Here is a 27,356-nt window from a genome sequence, read left to right as displayed (position 1 = left end):
AGAGTCAACACCTGAGAAGCAAAGGATGTTGGCGTGAAGATTTCAAGTCTCCACACTGGCATCTTCAGTCAAAGGTCTGATGTGTTGCGGATATTTGACTGGAGTGGCCCCTGCAGAAACCAGGCTAAATGTCGGCCTGTGCTGGGCAACGAGGCAAGGATCTGTGCCGGCATGGGCAAGGATGGGCCGAATGGCTTCTGTCTGTGAGATAAGATTCTATGATCTGTTTTAAACATCCGAAAAGACTGACAATTCCCCTAGTTTGGTGACTCCAAACGGGATATTCCTGAAAGGATGCTTGTCACAACTCGATGGACGGCAACAGCACAGGGACTACTTTGCATCTAGTGTTTGTTTCTTCTTGTTAAGAACTTGGTCCCTGCTCTTCTCACCCCCCCCCCCCCCCCCCCCCATTGCTGGACTCTGGCACAAGTGAATCTTCACTCCTTAACTCTGAGACAGCGCTGGTGATGATTTAGCCAACAAATCTGCTCCGATAAAGTTCACTTTGAAATCCCACAGCTCCTTGCACGTGAAATGTATGTGGCCCACTTAACACCTCTTCCCACTTCAGCTCATATGGTCTTAATTTTAGCACAGTGAGCACACACTGTAAAAGAAAATTAACACAACATGCTGATTTTTAAGTGGTACAAGGAGGATTAGGAACCATGTAAACTTCCACTGGAAATGCGCAGGAACAGGTCCCATGCTGCTTTCGTGGGTTAGACTCCGTAATCAAAACAGACTGCACACATTATAATTCATGTTCTCGGATTGTGTGCAGCATTGTTGAGTTCAATTTTGTACAGAGTTAGAATTTCTGATGAATCTTTTTCCTCATCAAGCTGCGGGATATCAGTATATTACCAGAGCCAGCATCAGGCATTCCCAGGGCAGGTGTGTCATGTGGGTTAAATGCCGAGTGACCATCCAATTCTCTTTTTTTTGCCTCAAGAATGTGCGTTTGGGATGTGTCAGTCGTGGCTCAGTTGATAGCAACTCTCGCCTCTGAGTCAGGAGTTTATGGGTTTAAGTCCCATTCCATGGACTTGAGCACATAACCTAGGCTGACTCTCCCAGTGCAGTACCGGGGGAGTGCTGCACTGCCGGAGGTGCCGTCTGCCCTCTCAGGTGGACGTAAAAGATCCAACGGTACTGTTTCGAAGAAGAGCAGGCGAGTTCTCCCCGGTGTCCCGGCCAATACTTATCCCTCAACCAGTATCACTAAAACAGATTATTTGGTCATTATCACAATACTGTTTGTGGGATCTTGCTGTGTGCAAATTGGCTGCCACGTTTCCTACATTACAACAGTAACTGCACTTCAAATGTACTTCATTGGCTGTAAAGGACGTCCTGAGGTCACAAAAGACGCAATAGAAATGCAAGTTCTTTCTTTCTATTCTTTTGCTCGAAACCTCACAAAACCATCCTTTAATGCACCAGCGAGACATTCTGTTCCCCCCCCCCCCCCCCACCCCCCCGTACATCAGTTGTCTTTCCTCCCGGGTCAGGGGAGTTCAGTTGGTTGAGTGCTGGACTTGGGGTGAGAAGGTGGCAGGATTCACGTAGCCTACCATCTTCCTGAGGTGGGTAAATTCAATACCCCACCTTGGGTTGTGGGGAGAAAACAGGAGAGACTAGGGACTGAGCGACCAGTGCTCACCACAGACTTGCAGTACCTGGTTGTTTGAAAGAAAAAAGAAAGACTTGCATTTATCCAGCTCCTTCCATCACCTCAGAACATCCCAAAGTGCTTTACAGCCAATGAAATACATTTGAAGCTCTGTTGTAATGTGTGAAATGTGGCAGCCAATTTATGTACAGGAAGGTCCCACAAACTAATGACCAGATAATTTTTTTTTGTCATGTTGGTTGAGGGATGAATATTTGCCAGGACACCGGGGAGAACTCCCCTGCTCTTCTTCAAAATAGTACTATGGGATCTTCTACGTCCACCTGAGAGGGAAGACTTGGTTAACGTCTCATATGAAAGACAGCATCTCCGACAGTGCAGCACTCCCTCAGTACTGCACGGGAGTGTCAGCCTAGATTTTGTGCTCAAATCTCTTGGAGTGGGACCTGTACCCACAACTCCCTGACCCAGAGGCAAGAGAGCGACCACTGAGCCACGATTAACACCCACAAATGATTTGGCAATGAAACCAGAGTCAGCACTGCATAAATGCCCAATGGAGGCCAACCACCGCTGGTACTCCCTCACTCCTCCTTATCTCTAAGCAAAACTATCAATTTCCGTACTGTGGGCCCAGACCTGGTAGGAACTGGACTGATTACACATGGAACCTATAGCTGGGAGAGAGAGAGGAAACCTTCATCCCAGTGGTTTCTGCTCCTAGAATTGAAACAACGCTGCACCAACCCACTCTCGTGTGATCAAGGAGTCCTTAGATATTACATATTACCATCATTCCTTTTGTTTATATATTCCTTCCTATCCAGCTTTTGATTGGCAGTGCCTCCGGTAACCTTGCATTCACTGGGCGGAGCAAGAGTCAGCTGGTGTTACATGGAATTTACAGCACAGAAACAGGCCATTTGGCCCAACAGGTTCATGCCGGTGTTTATACGCCACACGAGCCTCCTCCCACTTCATCTAACCCTATCAATATATCCTTCTATTCCTTTCTTCCTCATGTGCTTATGTAGCTTCCCCTTAAATGCATCTATGTTTTTCGCCTCAACCGCTCCTTGTGGTAGCGAGTTCCACATTCTAACCACTCTCTGTAAAGAAGTTTCTCCTGAATTCCCTGTTGGATTTATTAGTGACTGTCTTATATTGATGACCTCTAGTTCTGGTCTCCCCCACAAGTGGAAACATTTTCTCTACATCTACCCTATCAAACCCTTTCAGAATTTTAAAGATCTCTAACAGGTCACCACTCAGCCTTTTCTTCTAGAGAAAAGAGCCCCACCCTGTTCAGCCTTTCCTGATGGTTGTAACCTCTCAGATCTGGTATCATCGTAAATATTTTTTTGCACTTTCCCCAGTGCCTGTATATCTTTTTGTAACATGGAGACCAGAACTGTTCACAGTACTCCAAGTGTGGTCTAACCAAGGTTCTGTACAAATTTAATATAACTTCTTTGCTTTTCAATTCTATTCCTCTAGCAATGAACCCTAGAGATTTGTTTGCATTTTTAATGGCCTTGTTAACCTGGAGAGTGTTGACACTGCTCAGTGACTGGAGGAGGACATGAGCTATTCTCAGCTTTTTTAATCTCCTGTTCTTGGAGATTGAGGCATTTTCTCGTGGATATTAAATATGGTAATTATTGGAAATTTTATGGCAGATTTCACCAGAGCAACAAAAGGAATGGTGTCTAGACTTATATTCCAGCTCCTGATAGGATTTCCAGTAAAAGATCAAGGAATGTCCTTGCATCCCCCCCAAGAATGTTAAGTTGCTTATTTCATTGATTCACATTCCTATGCCACTTCTGTCTACCTCCTGCAACATGTCTGTCTGTCTCTCTCTCCTACTCTACATCTGTATATCTCTCCCCAATGCACTAATCATTCTCCATTGTCAATTCTTGCTGCTTTGCTGTCCTTGGGCTCTCCTGCTCTTGCTCTTCTCATTCACTTCTTGCACTATCGCTCCCTTCCTTCAATTCTTGCCCTTTTATTTTTATTGCTGTACAGGTCAGGAGGTACTTGTGGTGAGTGGGGCAGCACATCAAGTTGAGCAAGATGGCTCTTGGGTTAAAAGGGAACACTTGGGACTGCCAGGCGAGCAATTGGGTCAGGAAGTATTCCATGCAGCCAGCCAGCCAGGCTGGGAGCCACTCAAGGCAGGCGGGTGAACAGGCAGGCCCGGAATCCCTCTGGTTAAGCAGGCAAGCACTCGGGATGTTCCAGCCGGGTGAGCGGATGAGCTGGAAAGCTCTCTGGTTGAACAAGCGGGGCGGGAAACACTTTGGGCGGCCAGGTGAGAGTCAGCTTGGAAGCACTTGGGGCAGACACGAAAGTTGGGACTTGCTCTACTGCTATACTCGTTGATTGTCAGTTTGGCTCAGTGGTAATACGCTTGCCTCTGAGTCAGTAGGCAGTGGGTTCAGTCCCCATTCCATGACTTGAGTATGTCATTTAAGTGGACACACAGTGCAGTATGAAGGGAGTGTTACACTGTTGGAGGTGCTGTCATTCAACTGCAATGTCAAATTGAGGCCTTGTTTGCATGGACGCAAAAGATTCCATTTGATAAGGGTAGGGGGTTCTCCTGGTGTCGTGGCCAAAAGTCATCCCTCAATCAACACCGCCAAACAGATTAATTAGTGATTTATCTTATTTACTATTTGTGTAACCTTGCTGTTTTCAAATTGACTGCTGGGTTTGTGTACATGACAATACTGACTACACTTTCAAAAGTACTTTGTTGGCTGTAAAGCACCGTGGGACATTCTGAGGTCCTGTCAGCTGCGATATAAATGCAAGCCCTCTCATTCTTGTTGCTGGAATGCTGTGCTTAACAACAGTATCACAACAAGTACAGTTGGAGAACTGTTCAAACCGAGACGAGAAAAGAACACGGGCTTGGGGCAGGAATGGGTCCTCGTAGGTCAGGTTGCTGAAAGTAGCATGGGGAGCGGCTCAGCTCAGATTTCTGAAGGGAGGACGGGAATCTAATTGACCTGGGTTACTTGGGAGAGCATGGGGAGCAGGATGGGCCTGGTCTCTAAAGGGAGCAAGGATGTGTGCATCATCCGACAGCGCCCAATTGGGAGGAACGAAGACATCAATAGAAAGAAGATAAGAAGGACTTGCATTTATATAGCCTCAGGACGTCCCAAAGCTCTTTACAGCCAATGGAGTACTTTTGAAGTGTTGCTACTGTTGTAATGTAGGAAACGTGGCAGCTAATTTGTGCACAGCAAGATCTCACAAACAGCAATGTGACAATGACCAAATAATTTTTTTTGTGATGTCGGTTGAGGGATAAATATTGTCCAGGACACCGAGGAAAACTCCCCTGCTCTTCTTCGAATAGTGCTATGGGATCTTTTATGCCCACCTGAGAGGGCAGACGTCTCATCCGAAAGACGGCACCTCCGACAGTGCAGTACTCCCTCAGTACAGCACTGGGAGTGTCAGCCTGGATTATGGACTCAAGTCTCTGGTGTAGGAGCAAAGCTCAACCAAATAGTTCAAGTTCTAGTTATGCTGCAAACTGAGCCGCTGGTTTCTGACACAGGAATAGGCATTTCTGAGAAAACACACTCTGGAAATTTACAACACGGTGTATGTCAGTTTCAGAAAGAATAACATTTTGTTCTAAATTGCTTAATTTTTTTTAATGGATTTCCTATGTTATAAATGTAACTTTTATTGGTAAATTTTCATGTAGATTTCAAAAATTCAAGATTACTGTTCAAACCAACTTTGCAAAATTATTTGAACGATCTGATTGTTTTCTCCTACTTGCCAGTTTGTGATTGGATTAGATGGATCAGTTTTCTGTAGCTTACTTGCTCTTCATTGGTTGTTATTAATTGAATTGAGTTGTTTTTGATTCAGTCAGATTTAGTCATTTGGGTATTTGATTGGTGATTAAACAGACAAGTGCTCAATTCAGCCAATCACTAATTTTCGCCCTGAGGTGTGACGCCCTGAGGTGAAACCTCATAATGGTATGAACCAACAGACACACACTAGACTCAAAACATTTAATTGTGGGGATAATAAACATGAAATAAGATATAAGCCATTATCAAAACAAAACTTAATATTAAATAGTAGTTACAGCACAGAAACAGGCCATTTGGCCCAACAGGTCTATGACGGTGTTTATGGTCCACACGAGCCTCCTCCCACCTAACGTCAGCTCACCCTTTCAACATATCTGTCACAGTTGAACACTGTGGTTGCAATTTTATTTGTGTTCTATCACTCTGGGTTAACCGTACAACTGTGCTGAGTGGCTCCATCTCATAAAGGCAGGGAAATATATATATTTTTAAAACTGTTTGGTATGTAAAAGACCCGATATGTGAGATGGTGAACCACTGTAGTCCAGTCAGTATGTTGAGGTGATGTTTATAAATCTTGTCTGAGCTGTTAAATTGGATTAGAGTTGTGAATCCACATTACACTATATTTATCGAAGTGTGATTTTTTGTTTTTTTGCAGACGTATAATTTCACAAAGTCAAAATGGCACCTTTTGCACTGGATCCGCACGGCGTTATCACTTATGTCAAATCCAGGTAAGGGTTTCTAGTTTGCGACTTTTCTTTTTGTCTCTTCTCTCTTTCCCTCCCCATCCTTGCTCCTTTAGGACAGATCCACCCACAGACAGCAGCGTGCAAATCCTCAATGCTTCTCCTTTAGTTGGGATGGTAGAGCCTGCTGTCATCACTGTAGAGTTTTTCTCATCAAGTTACATCGAGTCTACAGGACAGAAACAGGTCATTCGGCCCAACTGGTTTATGCTGGCGTTTATGCTCCATGAGCCTCTTCCCGCCCCTCTTCATCTCACCGTATCAGCATATCCTTCTATTCCTTTCTCCCTCATGTGCTTTTCTAGTTTCCCTCTTAAATGCAACTTCACCTTAACTGCTCCTTGTGGTAATGAGTTCCACATTCTAACCACTCTCTGGGTAAAGAAGTTTCTCCTGAATTCCCTATTGGATTTATTAGTGACCATCTTATATTTATGACCTCTAGTTTTGGACTCCCCCACAAGTCTACCCTATCAAACCCTTTCATAATCTTAAAGTCCTCTATCAGGTCACCCCTCAGCTTTTTTTCTAGAGAAAAGAGCCCCAGGCTGTTCAGCCTTTCCTGATAAGGATATCCTCTCAGTGCAAAAAAGATTCTCAAGGATGATACCAGAACTTTCTCCAGTGTCATTATATCCTTTATATAATATGGAGACCAGAACTGTTCACAGTACTCCAAGTGTGGTCTAACCAAGGTTCTATACAAGTTTAACGTAACTTCTCTGCTTTTCAATTCTATCCCTCTAGAAATGAACCCATTGCTTGGTTTGCATTCTTATGGCCTTATTAACCTGATTTACTACTTTTAATGATGTGTGTATCTGTATCCCTAGGTCCCTTTGCTCCTCTACCCCATCTAGACTCTTATTATTCTAGCTATATGTGGCTTCCTTGTTCTTTCTACCAAAATGCACCACCTCACACTTGTCTATATTGAAATTCATTTGCCAATTACACGCCCATTCTGCAATGTCTTCATGTATTGAGTCACATTCTTCCTCATTCTTAACTACACCCCCCAATTTGGTGTTGTTGCAAATTTTGAAATTGTACTTCCGATTCCTAATCGAAATCGTTTATGTAAATTGTGAACAACAGTGGTCCCGGCACCGATCCCTGTGGAACACCACTTCCCACCATTTGCCAGTCTGAGTAGCTACCCTTAACCCCTAATCTCTGTTTTCTGTTTTGTATCCAGCTTGCTATCCATTCTGCTACTTGTCCCCTGACTCGACATGCTCTGACATTAGTCACGAGTCTACTATACGGTACCTTATGAAGGACTTTTGACAATCCAAATATATTACATCTACCACATTACCCTTTTCTTCTTTTTCTGTTACTTCTTCAAAGAATTCAATAAGGTGGTCAAGCATGACTTTCCCTTCTGAAATCAGTGCTGACTATTTATTATATTTTTGGTTTCTAGATGTTTTTCTATTACATCTTTGAGTAAAGATTCCACTACTGACGTTAAGTTAACTGGTCTATAGTTCCCTGGACTTGTTCTATCTCTCTTTTTAAATATAGGAATTATATTAGCTGTCCACCAGTCCTCTGGCACTATTCACTTTTTGAATGAATTTTTATTAATACGTAAAAGTGCCTCCGCTGTCCCTTCCCAAACTTCTTTTAACATGCATGGATGCAATCCATCCGGATCAGGAGTTTTTCCCTCTCTAAGTTTGATTAGTTTATCAATTATCTTCCCTCTTTCTATCTTAAATGTCTTTATATCTTTTTTGATCTCTTCTTCTAATGTCCTGCCCACCATGTAGTCTGCCTGGTAAATACTGAGGCAAAGTAACTATTCAATATTTCTGCCATTTCGCTGTCATTACCTGTGAGTTTATCCCTCAGTGGCCCTATCCCTATCCTGATTTTTCTTTTGTTATTTATGCGTTTGTAGAATACTTTACTATTTCTTTTTATATTCCTTGATAATTTAATGTTGAAGCTGATCTTTGCTTTCCTAATTTTTAAAAAAACTTTTTTCCCTTTGTCATCCTCTCCTTTATTGTCTATTTACTCAGAGTATGCCTTTTTCTTTAGTTTCAATTTTACCCTTATCGCTTTATTCATCCATGGTGTTTCATTATTGGCTAGTTTGTTCTTGTTTTAGAGGAATATATTTCTCCTGAACTCTATTGATCGTTTTAAATGTTTCCCACTGCTGTCCTATCTCTTTGTCTACCAACATTTTTTCCCAGTTTACCTTCCCTAGTTCCATTCTCATTCCCTCAAAATTAGCTTTATTCAAATCTATTGCTTGGTCTTTGCTTAATTATGTCTTTCTCAATCATTATTTTAAACCTTATTATGTTATGATCACTATTGACTTGATGTTGCCCTACACTTACTTCTCTTATCTGCTCTGGTTCATTTCACATTACTATATCCAGCAATGATTCCTCGCTGGTTGGGCTTCTTACGTACTAGGTAAGAAAGGAGTCCTGTACACACTGTAAAAACTCCAATCTCTTTTCCCCGTGTCCTACTTCTTCTTTGCAGTTTAGTTGGAGCTGAAATCTTCCATGACTATTATTAAATGTCTTTTACTCATTTCATAGATTTGCTTACATATTTCTTCCTTCACTTCCCTTCCAGAGATGTTAAACAAATATTTTGTATCTGTCTTCACAGTAGAAGACACAAAAAACATACCAGAAATAGAGGGGAACCAAGGGTCCAATGAGAGTGAGGAACTTAAAGTAATTAATATTAGTAAAGCAAAAGTACTGGAGAAATTAATGGGACTAAAACTCAACAAATCCCCTGGAACTGATGGGCTACATCCTAGGGTTCTAAAAGAGGTGGCAGCAGAGATAGTTGATGCATTGGTTGTGATCTTCCAAAATTTCCTAGATGCTAGAATGGTCCCAGCGGATTGGAAGATAGCAAATATAACTCAGCTATTCAAGAAAGGAGAGAGAGGGAGAAAACAGGGAATTACAGGCCAGTTAGCCTGACATCAGTCGTCCCGAAAATGCTGGAATCTATTATTAAGGACATGGTAACAGGGCACTTTGAACATCATAATATGATTAGGCAGAGTCAACATGGTTTTATGAAAAGGAAATCGTGTTTGACAAATCTACTGGAGTTTTTTGAGGATGTAACTAGCAGGGTAGATAAAGGGGAACCAGTGGATGTAGTATATTTAGATTTTCAAAAGGCATTCAATAAGGTGCCACACAAAAGGTTGTTACACAAGATCAGGGCTGATGAGATTGGGGGTCATATATTAGCATGGATAGAGGATTGATTAATGGACAGAAAACAGAGATTAGAAATAAACAGGTCATTTTCAGGCTGGCAGGCTGTAACTAGTGGGGTGCTGCAAGGATCAGTGCTTGGGCCTTAGCTATTTACAATCTATATTAATGACTTAGATGAGGGGACAGAGTGTAATGTATCTAAGTTTGCTGACAATACAAACCTAGGTGGGAAAGTGAACTGTGAGGAGGACACAAAGAGGCTGCATAGGGATATAGACAGATTAAATGAGTGGGCGAGATGGTAGCAGATGGAGTATAATGTGGGGAAATGTTGTTGTAAATGTTATCACTTTGGAAGGAAGAATAGAAAAACAGAATATTTTTTAAATGGTGAGAAATTATTAAATGATGGTGTTCAGAGAGACTTGGGTGTCCTTGTACATGAATCACAGAAAGTTAACATGAAGGTACAGCAAGCAATTAGGAAGGCAAATAGTATGTTGGCATTTATTGCAAAGGGGTTGGAGTACAAGAGTAAGGACGTCTTGCTGTAATTGTACAGGGCTTTGGTGAGACCTCACCTGGAGTACTGCATACAGTTTTGGTCTCCTTATCTAAGGAAGGATATAATTGCCTTAGAGGCAATTAGGGGTTACGGGGAGCGGGCAGGAAATTGGACATGAATTTAGATTTGAGGTTAGGATCAGATCAGCCATGATCTTATTGAATGGCGGAGCAGGCTCGAGGGGCCGATTGGCCTACTCCTGCTCCTATTTCTTATGTTCTTATGTTCTTATGAGGCGGTGCAACGAAGATTCACTAGATTAATTCCTGGGATAGAAGGTTGTCCTATGAGGAGAGGTGGAGTAGAATGGGCCTATACTCTCTGGAGTTTAGAAGAATGAGAGGCGATCTCATTGAAACAAATAAGGTTCTGAGAGGGCTTGACAGGGTAGATGCTGATATGTTGTTTCCCCTGGCTGGAGAGTCTGGAACTAGGGGGCATAGTCTCAGGATAAGAGGTCGGACATTTAGGACTGAGATGAGGAGGAATTTCTCCACTCAGAGGGTTGTGAATCTTTGGAATTCTCTACCCCAGTGGGCTGTGGATGCTCAGTCGTTGAGTATATTCAAGGCTGAGATCGATAGATTTTTGGACTCTAGGGGAATCAAGGGATATGGGGATCGGGTGGGAAAATGGAGTTGAGGTCGAAGATCAGCCATGATCTTATTGAAAGGCGGAGCAGGCTCGAGGGGCCGTATGGCCTACTCCTGCTCCTATTTCTTATGTTCTTATATGGTGGTCTGCAGAATACCCCTATTAGCGTGATCGATCCTTTTTAGATTCTACCTGAGCTCAGAGTCACTGACCATGCCTTTAAGTGGACGTTATGTCCCCTGCAAATTGGGTGTGCCTTTGCCTGCTCAATATCTAGGTAAATGATAGTGAGATCCAGGGGGCGAACAGAGAGCCCTTGCCACTCCACACCGGCTAAATGGGATGCCCCGCATGCTGCCATGTACTATGCTACTTATCAGCCTTGGCGCAGTGGGTATCACTCTCGCCTCTGAATCAGAAGGCTTTGGGCTCAAGTCCCAATCCACAGACTTAAGCACAAAATTCTAGGCTGACACTCCAGTGGAGTACTGAAGGAATGCTGCACTGTCGGAGGTGAGACGTTAAACCAAGACCCCGTCTGCCTTTTCGGGTGGACATAAAAGATCCCATGGCATTATTTTGAAGAAGAGCAGGGGAGTTCTCCCCGGTGTCCTGGCCAATATTTATCCCTCAACCAACATCTCTAAAACAGATTATCACATTGCTGTTTGTGGGACCTTGCTGTGCGCAAATTGGCTGCAGCGTTTCCTACATTACAGTGACTATACTGCAAAAACTACTTAATTGGCTGTGAAGCGCTTTGGGATGTCCTGAGGTCTTGAAAGCCGTTATATAAATGTAAGTTCGATCTTCTTTTGTGTTCATTATGTTTTTTTATATTTCTATGTATAGCCCTGTCCAAACAACGGAGTCAGCTTCAAACAACAGCAATGTTCTGCTTTTAATGCCAAAGCATTCAGTGGCCGATACTATCACTGGGTTCCATTATATCCAGGTAAGGTGCTACAAATTTGATTTAAAAAGAGAAACAAAGCACATAACGGGAATTTTGTTTGCATGGTGCAGCGGCACTTGAAAAAAAAATAAAATGTGTAGCAGATAACTCATGGTGTCATTCACAATAATATTGATGATACACTGTATGATAAGGAACAGGAGCAGTATACCATATAACACATACGCACACACAATTGTGCTGCTAACATGGATCTGTATGTAATGTGGCCTGTCTTCTTAAAGCCACGAGGTCTAATTGCTGTAAATTGGCATGTCCTGAGATCTATTACAGGTAAATTCTGTTGGGGCTTATCATGTGATCAGTTAGAAAGTAATTGTTTCTCTGTAGATTGGCAGCTGCTTGTAAATCCCTGGCTCCTTGCCGAAGTCCAGCAAAACTCCAGATGAGAACTTTTCATAGAATCATAGAATGATACAACACAGAAGGAGGCCATTTGGCCCACCATGCCTGTGCTGGCTCTTTGAAAGGGCTAATCAATTAGTCCTACTCCCCTGCTCTTTCCCCATAGCCCCCAAATTTTTCCCTTTTTTATTTATCTGTCACATATATGGACAAATAAATCCAGAGACCATACAGTGGTGCAAGCGCTGAGTGAAACAAACAGAAAAAGCAAAAATTAACGGCACAACACAAGCAGGAGCCATGGGGGTAAGTTACAGATAAATAAGTGGAGCTAAGAAATAACAAGGGGCAGAAAACATTGGTGGGAATAGTTTACAAGCCCCCTAACAGTAGTTATAGTGTTGCACAGAGTATAAATCAGGAAATTAGAGGAACATGTAACAAGGGTAATGCAATAATCGTGGGGGACTTGAATCTTCGTATAGATTGAGCAAACCAAATTAGCAAAAATAGTTTGGAGGACGAGTTCATGGAATGCATTCGAGACAGTTTTTTAGAACAATATGTCGAGGAACCAACTAGGGAACAGGCTATTTTAGATCTAGTATTGTGTAATGAGACAGGGTTAAAATAGTAATCTTATAGTTAAGGATCCTCTGGGGTAGAGTGATCATAATATGATAGTATGATAGAATTTCATATTGAGTTTGAGAGTGATGTAGTTAAGTCCGAAACTAGGGTCTTAAATTTAAACAAAGCCGGTTACGTAGATACGAGGGGCGAGTTGACTATGGTAGATTGGGAAATTAGATTAAAAGATATGACGGTAGATAAGCAATAGCGAACATTTAAAGAAATAATTCATAATTCACAACAAATATACATTCTCTTGAGGAATAAAAACTCCCCGGAAAAATGATCCAACCGTGGCTAACTAGAGAAGTTAAGGATAGTATTGGATTAAAAGAAACTTACAATGTTGTCAGAAAGAGTAGTAAGTCTGAGGATTGGGAGGGGTTTAGAAATCAGCAAAGGATGATCAAGAAATTGATGGAGGGAGAAAATTGAATATGAGAGTAAACTAGCAAGAAACATAAAAACAGATTGTAAGAGCTTCTTCAAGTATATAAAAAGGAAGAGAGTAGCGAAAGTAAACGTGGATCCCATAGAGGCAGAGACAGGAGAAGTTATAATGGGGAATAAGGAAATAGCAGAGATGTTAAACAAATATTTTCCATCTGCTTTCACAGTAGAAGACACAAAAAACATACAGGAAACAGTGGGGAACCAAAGGGCTAATGAGAGTGAGGAACTTAAAGTAATTAATATCAGTAAAGAAAAAGTATTGGAGAAATTAATGGGACTAAAAGACGACAAATCCCCTGGACCAGATGGCCTACTGTTTTAAAAGAGGTGGTTGCAAAGATAGTGGATGCATTGGTTTTGATCTTCCAGAATTCCCTAGATTCTAGAACAGTCCTCGTGGATTGGAAGATAGCAAATGTAACCCAGCTATTCAAGAAAGGAGAGAGAGAGAAAACAGGGAACTACAGACCAGTTAGCCTGACATCAGTAGTAGGGAAAATGCTAGAATCTATTATTAAGGATGTAGTAACAGGGCACTTAGAAAATCATAATATGATTGAGCAGAGTCAGCATGGTTTTATGAAAGGGAAATCATGTTTGATAAACCTATTAGAGTTTTTTGAGTGTGTAACTAGCAGGGTAGATAAGCAGGTACCAGTGGATGTAGTATATTTGGATTTTCAAAAGGCATTTGATAAGGTGCCACACAAGAGGTTGTTACACAATCATGGGATTGGGAGTAATATATTAGCATGGATTGAGGATTGGTTAATGGACAGAAAAAAGAGAGTAGGAATAAAAACGTCCTTTTGGGATTGGCAGGCTGTAACTAGTGGGGAGCCACAGGGATCAATGCTTGGGCCTCAGCTATTTACAATCTATATCAATGACTTAGATGAGGGGACCGAGTGTAATGTAACCAAGTTTGCTGACGAAACAAAGCTAGGTGGGAAAGTAAGTTGTAAGAAGGCTGCAACGGGATATAGACAAGTTAAGTGAGTGGGCGAGAAGGTGGCAGATGGAGCATAATGTGGGGAAACGTGAAATTATCCACTTTTTGGTAGGAAAAATAGAAAAGCAGAATATTTTTTAATAGGTGAGAGACTAAGAAATGTTGATAGATGGATTTGGGTGTTCCTGTACCGGAGAGTGTCATAGTCTCATTTGGGAGCAGGCACCGTGGGATACTCGGCTAAATGGGAATGGAGTTGTTATAGGGGATTCGATTATCAGGGGGATAGACAGGTGTTTCTGCAACTGCAGACGTGAGTCCCGCATGGTGTGTTGCCTCCCTGGTGCCAGGGTAAAGGACATCACGGACAGGGTGCAAAACATTCTGCGAGGGGAAGGGGATCAGCCAGAAGTCATGGTCCATGTGGGAACCAATGACATAGGAAAGAAAAGGGGTGAGGTCTTGTGGTTAGAGTTTCAGGAGTTAGGGAGGAAATTAAAAAGCAGGACCTCAAGGAGTAATCTCTGGATTACCCCCAGAGACACACGCTAGTGAGTTTAGGAATAGTAGGATAAGACAGATTAATGCGTGGCTGGAGAAATGGTGCAGGAGGGAGGGCTTCAGATTCCTGGGGCATTGGAACCAGTTCCGAGGCAGGAGGGACCTGTACAAGTCGGACGGGTTGCAGCTCAACAGAGCCGGAACCAATGTCCTCACAGGGAGGTTAACTAGTGCTGTGGAGGAGGGTTTAAACTAATTTGGCAGGGGGATGGGCATCAGGATGAAACATTAGAGGCTGTCCAAGATGAGTTTGGAGTGCAAGTACATAAATACACGTAGTGTGGTAAATAAGGTTGGTGAGCTGCAGGCTCAAGTCACCACCTGGGACTATGATACAATGGCAATAACAGAGACCTGGCTCAAAGGAGGGGAGGATTGAGTACTTAATATTCCTGGCTAGAAGATATTCAGGAAATATAGGGAAGGAAAAAAGGAGGTGGGGGGTGTAGTATTGATCAAAGAAACTATTATAGCACTGGATATAGTTGAGGCGTCAAAGACAGAATCTGGTTAGAATTAAGGAACAATAGAGGAGTTATTACACAGCAGGGTGCATACTATAGGCCACCAAATAGTGGGAAGGAGACAGAGGAGAACATTTGCAGGCAAATTACAGAAAGATGCAAGAACTATAGAGTAATGATAATGGGGGATACAAAATTGGCTAAGGGATAAAAAGCAGAGAGTAGTGGTGAATGGTTGTTTTTCAGACTGGAGGGAAGTAGACAGTGATATTCCCCAGGGGTCAGTATTAGGACCACTGCTCTTTTTGAGATATATTAATGACCTGGACTTGGGTATACAGGGTATAATTTCAAAGTTTGCAGATGACATGAAACTTGGAAATGTAGTAAACAATGAGGAGGATAGTAACAGACTTCAGGGGGACATGAACAGACTGGTGAAATGGGCAGACACATGGCAGGTCAAATTTAACACTGAGAAGTGTGAAGTGATACATTTTGGTGGGAAGAATGAGGAGAGGTAGTATAAACTAAATTGGTACAAATTTAAAGGGGGTACAGGAACAGAGAGACCTAGGGGTGTATGTACACAAATCTTTGAAGGTGGCAGGACAAGTTTAGAGGGCTATTAAAAAAGCATATGGGATCCCTCGGCTTTAATAACAGAGGCATAGAGTACAAAAGCTAAACCTTTATAAAACACTGATTAGGCCTCAGCTGGAGTAGTGTGTTCAATTCTGGGCATCACACTGTAGGAAGGATCTCAAGGCCTTAGAGAGGGTGCAGAAGAGATTTACTAGAATGGTGCCAGGGATGAGAGACTTCAGTTATGTGGAGAGAACGGAGAAGCTGGGGTTGTTCTGCTTAGAGCAGAGAAGGTTAAGGGGAGATTTGATAGAGGTATTCAAAATCCTGAATAGTTTTGATAGAGTAAATAAGGAGAAGGGTCGATAACCAAAGGACACAGATTTAAGGTGATCAGCAAAAGAGCCAGAGGTGACACGAGGAAACAATTTTTACACAGTGTTATAATGATCTGGAATGCGCTGACTGAAAGGGTGGTGGAAGCAGATTCAATAATAACTATCAAATGGGAATTGGATAAATACTTGAAGGGAAAAAAATTACAGGGCTAGGGAGAAAGAGCAGGGGAATGGGACTAATTGGATAGCTCTTTCAAAGAGCCGGCACAGGCATGATGGGCCAAATGGTCTCCTGCTGTGCTGTAACATACTATGATATTATGACCAATGACTGATTTAAATCCTCAGATTTGGACTGCTTCAAACTATAACTGTGCAATTAGAAAATATGAAGGGCCTCAGAAGGTTGGTGCTGTGCCCTGGATGTTTCCCACTGTAAATTGAATGGAGTGATCATGTGCGTGTCATCAACAACTTGCACAATGTGTTGGTGAATTCAGGTAATGATGATGACATCCATGCTATATGTAACAACTGAAACCTATTTTATAGTAAATAAAGCCAATAGGTCACATCCAGAGGCTCCAAAACCCCTGTTGGGAGTCTGTAGAGCATCATATCCAGAAACCCTCACCACAGGTAAGGAATCTCTTCCGTACGTACACTGAAATCACTCAACTTTACCTCTCCACCATGCTTCATTACTGTTGAAAGCTCACCCCAATAAGGAAGATAGGAAAGGGGCCCCTATTGTTGTGTTTGCACAAAGAGGAGTGGCAGGATTCTGATGACGGTTAACGGTCCCTTCTTTCTTTTCTTGCGGTTTGTCAAACAGATGACTACATTAATATTTCAAACAAGCCGTGCGATTTGCAATGCACCACTACTGATGGAGAGAGGCAGTTAATGGTCCCGGCGCAGGATGGAACATCATGCCGAGACAGAGCCTACCAGGGCGTCTGCATCACTGGCCGATGTGAGGTAAGGCTGATCTGTTTAAGTGAATTTCAAACTATCAATCAAACTGCAGTGCTGGAAAAGAGCGTTGCATTCAACTGAATGTGGTGCCTGAGGACAGAGGGTGGACAGCGCAGTGCATCAGCAGTCAACTCATTCACCGCTTAACGTGCTGGGTTGTGTCATTCCCATTCTAGATTTCGATCACGGATAGATAACCCATGGTGTTATAGTTACAGAGGGTAGATTCATAGGGACAGGATTAGCCCATTTAGCCCCTCGAGCCCGTTCCGCCATTCAATTAGATCAGGGCTAATCTGTACCTCAACTCGATTTACCCACCTTAGCTCCTTATTCCTTGATATCCTTACCCAGCAAAAACCCATCGCTCTCAGTCTTGAAAGCTTCAATTGACCCAGCATCCGCTGCCTTTTAGGGGAGGAGAGTTCTAGATTTACAGATCATCTGCTAACTGTCCCGTGTTAGCTTGCATCTGGCAATATCTTTGATGATTTGGCAGAGCCCGGGCGTTTTGCATCTGCATAACGCCACCTACAGTGAGTGTGTGCAGAGTAACGCAGAGTGAAGATAGGTGCTTTGTGAAATTCTATATTTTCCTCTATATTTTCTCTGCTCTCTTAGCCTTCATTCATCTGAAAATAGATCTGAGAAATACATTGGCTGGCTCAGTGGATTAGCAATCTGTCCTTTCAGTTCTGGGACCTGAGTTGCAATCCAGCCCATGCAGGGGCTGAAAGTCTCCTCTCTCGCCTGGCTGCAAGGATCCAGTGAGAAACGAGGCTGGACAGTCTCGATCTGATTCGCGGTAAGTGTGAATCCGCTAATCAGAACCGCCCCATAAACTCAGCACTGAATTGGCACTGAGTCTCGCTCAGGGAGCTGGCTGGTGTGGGTCGCGGGACTGTCGGGATCGATTGCTCTGCCCCCCCCCCCCCCCCCCCCCCCCGAGACTGCGGTGACTGTGCCCATCGTCGGGCCGGAGTAGAGGCGGCTTCATCCTTCACCTGACGAAAAGTAACCCACCTCCGCCACCCCCCCACCCCCGGGGAAGGAAAAGGTCAGTCGTCCAGAGTCCTAATGAATATAACCTGTCTTTCTTTGCAGCCCGTCGGTTGCGATGGTCTCCTGTACTCCTCCAAAAGGCCGGATAAATGTGGACTCTGTGGCGGTGACGGCAGCACCTGTTTCCGGATCTCGGGCACCTACCGACGGGGGATCACCCATTTAGGTACAGGTCTGATCTAGCCGTGTATTTTGCCCGAGGCAGTAGATCACCACGGGTTTATTACTGGAGGGGAAGGGGCTCCCTGACCAGACACTGAGATGTTTACCACGACCGTCTTGATAAGAGATGACTTCACTGGCCAGCGCCAGCCCAGTGGAAGCGCGTGGAGCAGCCTCTTTGTGTACACTGTCATTTTTAGAGATGGGGGAGCCCAGCTTTTGCGTCGAATATAAGCAAGATATCGACCAACTCACAGCAACAACTTGCATGTATACAGCACCTTTGACGTAGTAAAACATCCCAAGGTGTTTCACAGGAGCGATTATCAAACAAAATTTGACTCCGAGCCACTTAAGGAGATATTGGGTCAGGTGACCAAAAGCTTGGTCAAAGAGGTAGGTTTTAAGGAGGATTTTAAAGAAGGACAGAGAGAAGTTTGGGGAGGGAATTCCAGAGCTTAGGGCTTAGATGGCTGAAGGCACGGCCGCCAGTGGTGGGGCGAAGGGAGTGAGGGCTGCACAAGAGGCCAGTGTAACACGAGTGGGCTACAGACCCGAGTGGAGCTATTTACCATTCAGTCACACAGGAAGTGACAAAAACTTGTCTGCGACCTTTTAAAGAAGCTTTTCACTGGGGCTTTCTTTCGGAGCCTGAAAACAATCAATTGAAGCTCAGAGTTCCAATGAACACTGTCATTAGGTAGAGGGTCTGGATAAGGAGTCATGTTGTCGTCATATCAGACACCCCCAGGCTGCCCCATGTGTTAGGATGTAACTGAAGTGACTGTTGGTTTGATGTCTGTGCCTCTCCCCTTGCTCGGCAGGCTATCTCTTCATTACAAACATTCCCGTTGGTGCTTCTGACATCCAAATAATTGAAAGGAGGAAAACGGAAAATATTTTAGGTAACTCTGTTAAATCACTTTAGATTTTTTCTTTCCCCACCCCCCCCCCCACCCCCCCATTTTCTCCTCCCCTAATCTGGTCACGTGACTTATTACTGTGCTCTCTTGTTTTTCCTTCTAAAGCTCTCGCAGACGAAGGCGGCCACTTTTTCTTCAATGGGAACACAGCGATTGACAATCCTCGGAATTTCCGGGTGGCCGGGACAGTGTTCAAGTACAGGCGACCTGCAAACCTGCTGTCTGATGGCTTCGAATACATCATTGCCCAAGGGCCCACCAACCAGGGACTGAACGTGATGGTACGTTACGCAGATAACGGCAAGAGTGGGCTGCATACCTCCAGCCACGCCGTCTAAAACCCTGTGAACACTGAGGGGCGCTGGTCACGTTAATACATAGTTCAGTCACGCTTACTATCAACAGACCCACAGTGCCAGCAGTAGGTGGTGTGTATTCAAGGGACGGACATTGGGCTACAGGTGAAGAGAGGGTAACTTATGTAATCTCATCATCTTGAAAGGACATATTCTACTCTCTTCACTATTGTCTCCCCTGCTCTCCCACTGTCGGCATCGACTCTTGCTGGGGATAGCTTCAGGGTGGGCGGACAAAGCAGTCACCCTCTGGTTTCTGATCCAAGTGGCCGTTACTTAACTGCGAACCTCGATAGTCAATTTGATAGGCTATTCAGCTACAGGGTGCATCACAGCAAAGCCCAATCCTGTCCACGTGTGCATTGCCAGCAGGCATCAATATATAGCAGCCACCCTGGCCTTTTCCCCCTCCCTAATCTAGGGGCCCTGGGACCAATTGTAGCCCCCTAACACTGTCCTTACTGCTGCCTCAACGCACATCAGGGATTGAAAAAGGGACTTTCCTGCCCTGCATGGATCAGCTACTCACTGAATGAGCTTTTAGAGCCATTGGATAACTGTTCTCATTAATGGTCATCGAGTCCCCTAAACTGATCAGGAGAGTCTGCCCGAGTTTATACGTTTAAAGTAAGACTGTCTTTCAAACTATCCACAGCTAACATTGCTGAGGAGAACTGGCACAGATAGACAGGAATCTATATGTCTATATGATTTAGAGATAGTCAGGTTATCTGTTTTATGCCTACAACTTTCATCTGTTATCTTTCAAAACATTTGCTGAAAATAAGGGAGCTATCTTCTAGTAAGATACTGTTTGGCTGAAGAACATCTCACGATATCAGAAGTTCCAGTGTTTGGCGGGTTACACTGTATTAAGAACTTGGCTGATGGGGCAATACTGGCTGACGTTTTGATGAATGAAATGGAGAGAGCTAAAAACTTCCAGATCTGTTACAGAGAAATGTATCCATTCCAGTTCATCTATAAGAAACTGTTTCCCTTTATTTGAATTGGAATCAATATTTTTTGTAATGCAGAAATTAATCCAGACGGTTAGAGATGAGACTCTTTAGGACATGAGGAATACGTTTCCAAAAATCTGTGAGTTGCACTCTACTAACTCTTGTTAGCCAAAGAACAGAAAGTTGGTGCCTAGAAAGTTCCCTGTGAGTAGTCAGTTATTTTGCTATGCAAAGTGTCAGCTTGGCTCAGTCGGTAGCACTCTCACCTCTGAATCAGAAGGTGGTGGGTTGAAGCTGTACTCCTGGACTTGAGTGTACAACCCTAGGCTGACACTCCAGTGCAGTACTGAGAGAGTCCTGCATCATTAAAGGTTCCGTCTTTTGCATGAGACATTAAACTTAGGCCCTATCTGCCTGTTCAGGTGTAAAAGATCCTGTGGCATTATTCAAAGAGGAGCAGGGGAGTTCTCCCCAGTGTCCTGGCCAACATTTATCCCTCAACCAACACCATCCAACTAGATTAACTGGTCATTTACCTCATTGCCATTTGTGGGACCTTGCTGTGTTCAAATTGGCCGCTCTGTTTGCCAACATTACAACAGTGACTGCACTTCAAAAGTAATTCTTGGGCTGTGAAGCGCTTTGGGACGTCCCAAGGACACTGCGAATGCTATTTAAATCCCACTTCTTTCTTGCTTTCTTTCTGTAACAGGAATCCTTTTCCCATTCAGCTACACGATAAGTAAAATAGGAATCTGCGCATTTCACTGCATTATGAAATGCAGTGAAAACAAGGCACAGGCTCATGGGACACCTGTCCATTATTAACAGTGGATTCTGGGCAAAATGGAACATTCAAAACTTTGCATTACTTTTGCAAACACAGTGAAGAAATGTGAGTGCCAATCCTCAAAAGGTTTCCCCAAACTAACACCGTTCTCCGGAGTTTTTTCTAACGAATAAGTTCCTTATTTTAAACCAAAACACTCGACAAGTTCAAACTTCTGAATTTACGCATTTTAAATGTTACTGCCAAATTTATGTTGTTTCCCCCCCCCCCCTCCCCCACACTGTCAAATGAACTGCTCCACTGGGCTGCTGATCCGTGACATCAAAACCTGAAGAGAATGTTTGTGAGGAGCACGGCTGAGATGGATGGTGGTAGCTGAGAGATATTCACCTAGTAAACAGCTTAAAGAGGACCGATCCTGTACAGTTAAACGCTGTCAATGCAAAAATACTTTCCTTTGTTACAAGTTTTAGATGCTCTCTTTCTCCCATTTGTGTCGAGAAATCCTGATTTGGATCCGTAGTCCCGACCTACCCTTGTCCTGAGGCGCACTCGGTTGATGTTGGCCTGCGGGCTCGGTCAGGAGCGCGTGTACTTTATAATAAAAACAAATTGGCCATGCATGCACCCTTCTTGCTCTGCCTGTCAAAATCCTGGAACCCCTGACCTAGCAGCACTGTGGGAGCACCTTCACCACACGGACTGCAACGGTTGAAGAAGACGGCCCACCGCCACCTTCCCAACGGCGCCGAGGGATGGGCAATAAAATGCCGGCCTTGCCAGCGACACCCGTATCCCGAGAATGTCGTGCGATGCCGCCATTTGTTCATTATCCCTACTGAAGGCTGAGCTCCATAAACAGGACATGTTGGAATGAACTGCAGACCTGATGACGTTGACAGGGAATGAAAGGGGAGGAATTCCTTGTCGAGTTAGAGCATGACCTCACTTCCACCCGGCCTGAAATGACCGCTTCTGCGCAGGCTTGAGGCAGTTGTCTAATTCGGGATTAGCCAGAGCAGGTAGAGAGTTTTTTTTTAACATTGCATATTTGGGAGACTTAATAAAGAAAGGACAGCACTCTTTGTATTGAAAGTACTTCCTTGAGAAGTAACTTGCCCCCCTAAAACAAGCTCCAATATTTCAAATGCAGCTTTTGGAAAGTTTTGAATGTTGCCTTTGCTACTGAAGAGCTAACGTGCAATGTGACTCCAGCATTAACTCTTGGATTGTGCTTCTGACAACAATCTCTTCATCTTATGATGTTATAGGTCAGCAGCCCCGAGGAGCAGTTCATTTGACAGGAGGGGAGCAACATCAGTTTTGGCAATAAAATTTAAGGTATATATTGAGGATTTTGAACGTATAAATTTATGATTTATCACCTGACTGTCATTGCTGGGCATAATATCTTGGATTCTTTTCTTGGGTTTTTTCTGTGACTGTCATTTTTTTTGGAATTAATTTTCACGATGACATGTTACCCAAACTCCTGGCCCATCAGGCAAGTTTTCTCAATGGTCGGTTCCCAGCACAATCTCAAATTTTCTCAATGGTCTGTTCCCTGTACATCCCTAAAGTCTGATACTTTGCTCAATGGTCTGTTCCCTGTACATCCCTAAAGTCTGATACTCTTCAGATAGATTTGCTGTGATGATGAAAGGGTTAATTTTGCTTATGGACATATTTTATCGATGTTTTCCTCTCTAATGGTTGTTATCAGGACAAGTTGATAAGGCTGTTTAAAAAAGCATATGGGATCCTTGGTTTTATAAATAGAGGCATAGAGTACAAAAGCAAGGAAGTTATGCTCAACCTTTATAAAACACTGGTGAGGCCCCAGCTGGAGTATTGTGTTCAATTCTGGGCACCACACTTTAGGAAGGATGTCAAGGCCTTGGAAAGAATGTAGAGGAGATTTAATAGAATGATACTACGGATGTGGGACTTCAGTTATGTGGAGAGATGGGAGAAGCTGGGGTTGTTCTCCTTAGAGCAGAGAAGGTAAAGGGAAGATTTAATAGAAGTTTTCAAAAATTATGAAGGGTTTTGATAGACTAAATAAGGAGAAACTGTTTCCACTGGCAGGATGGTCGGTAACCAGAGCACACAGATTTATGATAATTGGCAATACGACCAGAGGGGAGATGAGGAGAAATACTTTTACGCAGCAAGTTGTTATGATCTGGAATGCACTTCCTGAAAGGGTGGTGGAAGCAGATTCAGTAGAAACTTTCAGAAGGTAATTGGATAAATACTTGAAAAGGAAAAATTTACAGGGCTGTGGGGAAAGAGCAGGGGAGTGGGATTAATTGGATAGCTCTTTCAAAGAGCCAGCACAGGCACGATGGGCCGAACGGCCACCTTCTGTGCTGAAAGAGTCTACGATATTTCTACTTGAACCAATGGAAACATCTGTTGAATTTGAAGAGCTGTACTTTGTGCTTTTTTTTAATCTATTATTATGGCTTACAAAGGATGTTAAAATGATTCTTTTTGTGCTCATTAAGGCAAACAATGCTGCTACTTGGGAAATGGAACAGGGTCAGGCAAGGCACATATTGCTGGCTGCAGTGTTAAGCTAGTTTTGGTCTGCTCAAAACACATGCCTTAGTCCCAGTCTCAGAACAGTACCTTAGAATCATAGAGTCATAGAATGATACAGCACAGAAGGAGGCCATTGAGCCCATCGTGCCTGTGCCGGCTCTTTGAAGAGCAATCCATTTAGTTCAACACCCCTGCTCTTTCCCATAGCCATCTAAATTTTTCCCCTTCATGTATTTATCCAATTCCCTTTTGAAAGTTACTATTAAATCTGCTTCCACCACCCTTTCAAGCAGCGCATTTCAGTTCATAACAACTCGCTGCGTAAAAAAAATGTTTTTCTCATCTCGCCTCTGGTTCTTTTGCCAATTACCATAAATTTGTGTCCTTTGGTTACCGACCCTTCTGCCACTGGAAACAGTTTCTCCTTATTTGCTTTATCACAACCCTTCGTGATTTTGAACACCTCTATCAAATCTCCTCTTAACCTTCTCTGTTCTAAGGAGAACAACCCCAGCTTCTCCAAATAACTGAAGTCCTTTATTCCTGGTACCATTCTAGTAAATCTCTTCTGCACCCTCTCTAAGGCCTTGACATCCCTCCTAAATTGGCCACAATACTTCAGCTGGGGCCTAACCAATAATTTATAAAGGTTTAGCATAACTTCCTTGCTTTTGTACTCTATGCCTCTATTAAAAAGCCCAGGATCCCATATGCTTTTTTAATAGCCTTCTCAACTAGTCCTGCCACCTTCAAAGATTTGTGTACATACACCCCCAGGTCTCTCTGATCCTGCACCCCCTTTAAAATTGTACCATTTAGTTTATATTGTCTCTCCTCATTCTTCCTACCAAAATGTATCACTTCACACTTCTCTACATTAAATTTCATTTGCCATATATCCGCCCATTTCACCAGTCTGTCTGTGTACTTGGAATACTGTGTACAGTTCTGGTCACCCTATTATAGAAAGGATATTATTAAACTAGAAAGAGTGCAGAAAAGATTTACTAGGATGCTACTGGGACTTGATGGTTTGACTTATAGGGAGAGGTTAGATAGACTGGGACTTTTTTCCCTGGAGAGTAGGAGGTTAAGGGGTGATCTTATAGAAGTCTATAAAATAATGAGCGGCATAGATAAGGTAGATAGTCAAAATCTTTTCCCAAAGGTAGGGGAGTCTATAACGAGGGGGCATAGATTTAAGGTGAGAGGGGAGAGATACAAAAAGGTCCAGAGGGGCAATTTTTTCACTCAAAGGGTGGTGAGAGTCTGGAACGAGCTGCCAGAGGCAGTAGTAGAGGTGGGTACAATTTTGTCTTTTAAAATGCATTTGGACAGTTACATGGGTAAGATGGGTATAGAGGGATATGGGCCAAGTGCAGGCAATTGGGACTAGCTTAGTGGTATAAACTGGGCGACATGGACATGTTGGGCTGAAGGGCCTGTTTCCATGTTGTAACTTCTATGATTCTATGTCCTCCTGAAGTCAGTTACTATCCTCCACATTGTTTATTACATTTCTGAGTTTTGTGGCATCTGCAAACCTTGAAATTATACCCTCTATATCCAAGTCCAGTTCTTTAATATATATCAAAAAGAGCAGTGGTCCTAATACTGATCCCTGGGGAACACCACTGTATACTTTCCTCCAGTCTGAAAAACAACCATTCACCACTACTCCCTGCTTTCTGCCCTTTAGCCAATTTTGTATCCACACTGCCACGGACCTTTTAATCTCGTGGGCTTCAATTTTGTGGTACTTCATCAAATGCCTTTTGAAAGTCCATGTACACATCATCAACTGTACTACCTTCATCAACCCTCTCCGTTACTTCATCAAAGAACTCAATTAAGTTAGTCAAACATGATTTGCCTTTAACAAGTCCATGCTGGCTGACGTTTATTAACCCATACTTTTCCAAGTGCCAATTAACTTTGTCCCAGATTATTGTCTCTAAAAGTTTTCCCACCACTGATGTTAGACTGACTGGCTTGTAGTACCGTCTGCTGTACTAGACTGTCATTTCCATTTCCCACTTCCCATTTCCATTGTTTCCCCATCTAGTGAGATTGCCAAACTAATTAGTGCCAAATTATGGGCAGTGAAGGCTGCCCCACCTCATTTCACACACAGCTAGCAGAAGACGCTTTCACCTCATCTGGATCTAAATAGAGGTCCAAGAAATGAATGGACTGTATGCTAACCCATTGTGCTACTGAGTTCCAGAATGCAATCTTTAGATGGGGTCTCGCAGAGAACCCCGTTAAGCTGATTCCTCTCTGTCTGGAACCATTATAGATGACCCTGATCGCTTGTCCTGACCTCCGTTTTTACTTCTTGTGCCGTCAGCATCAAGCACTCCCAGGTCAGGTGCCACCTGGCCAAGTGTAGAGGACTGCTTCCTCTACATGTTTCCCAATATAGTATGGCTTAACTAGGACCTGAGTAGAGCACTCCTAGTACAATCGTGTGGTATTTCCATTTCCCACATATACTGTCCTTCTGACCTCTGATTGTGATTGCTGGTCAGTGATGACTTTGTTGGGGGCATCTTTCCCAATAAGACTGGTCCTAACTGTTGAAATCAAGAAAGAAAGAAAGAAAGAACTTGCACGACCTCAGGACATCCCAAAATGTCTTCACAGCCAATGAAATATTTTTGACGTGTAGTCACTGTTGTAATGTAGAAAATGTGATAGCCAAATTATGCACAGCAAGATCCCACAAACAGCACTGAGATAATGACCAGATAACCTGTTTTTAGTGATGTAGGTTGAGGGTAAATATTGTCCAGGACACCGGGGAGAACACCCTTGCTCTTCTTCGAAATAGTGCTGTGGGATCTTTTATGTTCTCCTGGTCTAACATCTCAACTGAAAGATGGCACCTCCAACAGTGCAGCACCCACTTAGTACTGCACTGGAGTGTCAGCCTAGATCCTGTATTTTGTGCTCAAGTCCCTGGAGTGGGACTTGAACCCGCAACCTTCTGACTCCGAGACGAGGGGGCTACCCACAGAGTCACGGCTGACAGTTATAAATTATTTGACGTCCTCCACTATGGTATCATTTTTCCTCACAGCTGTCCAGTTGTTATGTCCCATTCGGGACGATTGAGCAAAGAAAGTATTGATGGAATATTTTAACAACAGGTAATAAGAAATAGCTCATCTGATAGCTGATCGTTCTCTCACCTACAACCTTCCACATCTCTCTGTCTCAATCTTTCTTGTGACTCTCTGCCTTATCAATACCATTGTGGTCACTGCTACTCTGGATTTTCCTGTTTTGTGCCTTCTAAGCTCTGAATGTAATATTTTACATGCTCTTCCTTCTCCCTGCATCCTCTCTTGTGCTTAAACCAAGACTTGTACATTCTCCTAGCCTCACTAATCGTTGCTGAGTTCCTGAATATTTTTAACCTCCCTCCTTCTTTCCTTGCTCTTACCATCCATGGACTTTTAAAACTCTGGCTTGGTGTCAACTAACCACAACTTGATTTGCCTCCTCCGCTCTCCAATGCTTTTCAACCGTGGCGATGTCCTACGTCATTAGATCTCGACCCCTTCGCCTTAGGTTTCTCATTTATATATATATAAAAAAAAAGAAGATTGAGATCAATATTCTAATAGCAAATGGAAAGTTTA

General features: G+C 43.3%; 1 protein-coding gene across 1 annotated transcript in view; it reads left to right on the top strand.

Moving 5' to 3' along the window:
* Positions 1 to 27,356, top strand: part of LOC137324929 (ADAMTS-like protein 2) — a 330,648-nt gene that overhangs the window by 50,560 nt on the left and 252,732 nt on the right. Inside the window, exons 4-9 of the mRNA XM_067989619.1 lie at positions 6,155 to 6,230; positions 11,475 to 11,577; positions 16,765 to 16,910; positions 18,012 to 18,135; positions 18,956 to 19,036; positions 19,160 to 19,335. Coding sequence (XP_067845720.1) covers positions 6,155 to 6,230; positions 11,475 to 11,577; positions 16,765 to 16,910; positions 18,012 to 18,135; positions 18,956 to 19,036; positions 19,160 to 19,335 — 706 coding nt within the window. The remainder of the gene's footprint in view (positions 1 to 6,154; positions 6,231 to 11,474; positions 11,578 to 16,764; positions 16,911 to 18,011; positions 18,136 to 18,955; positions 19,037 to 19,159; positions 19,336 to 27,356) is intronic.

The sequence above is a fragment of the Heptranchias perlo genome, chromosome 9 (genome assembly GCF_035084215.1).
Source record: "Heptranchias perlo isolate sHepPer1 chromosome 9, sHepPer1.hap1, whole genome shotgun sequence".
NCBI lineage: Eukaryota > Metazoa > Chordata > Chondrichthyes > Hexanchiformes > Hexanchidae > Heptranchias > Heptranchias perlo.
Note: the sequence above shows the minus strand (reverse complement) of the source record. Positions and strands in the feature narration are given on the sequence as shown.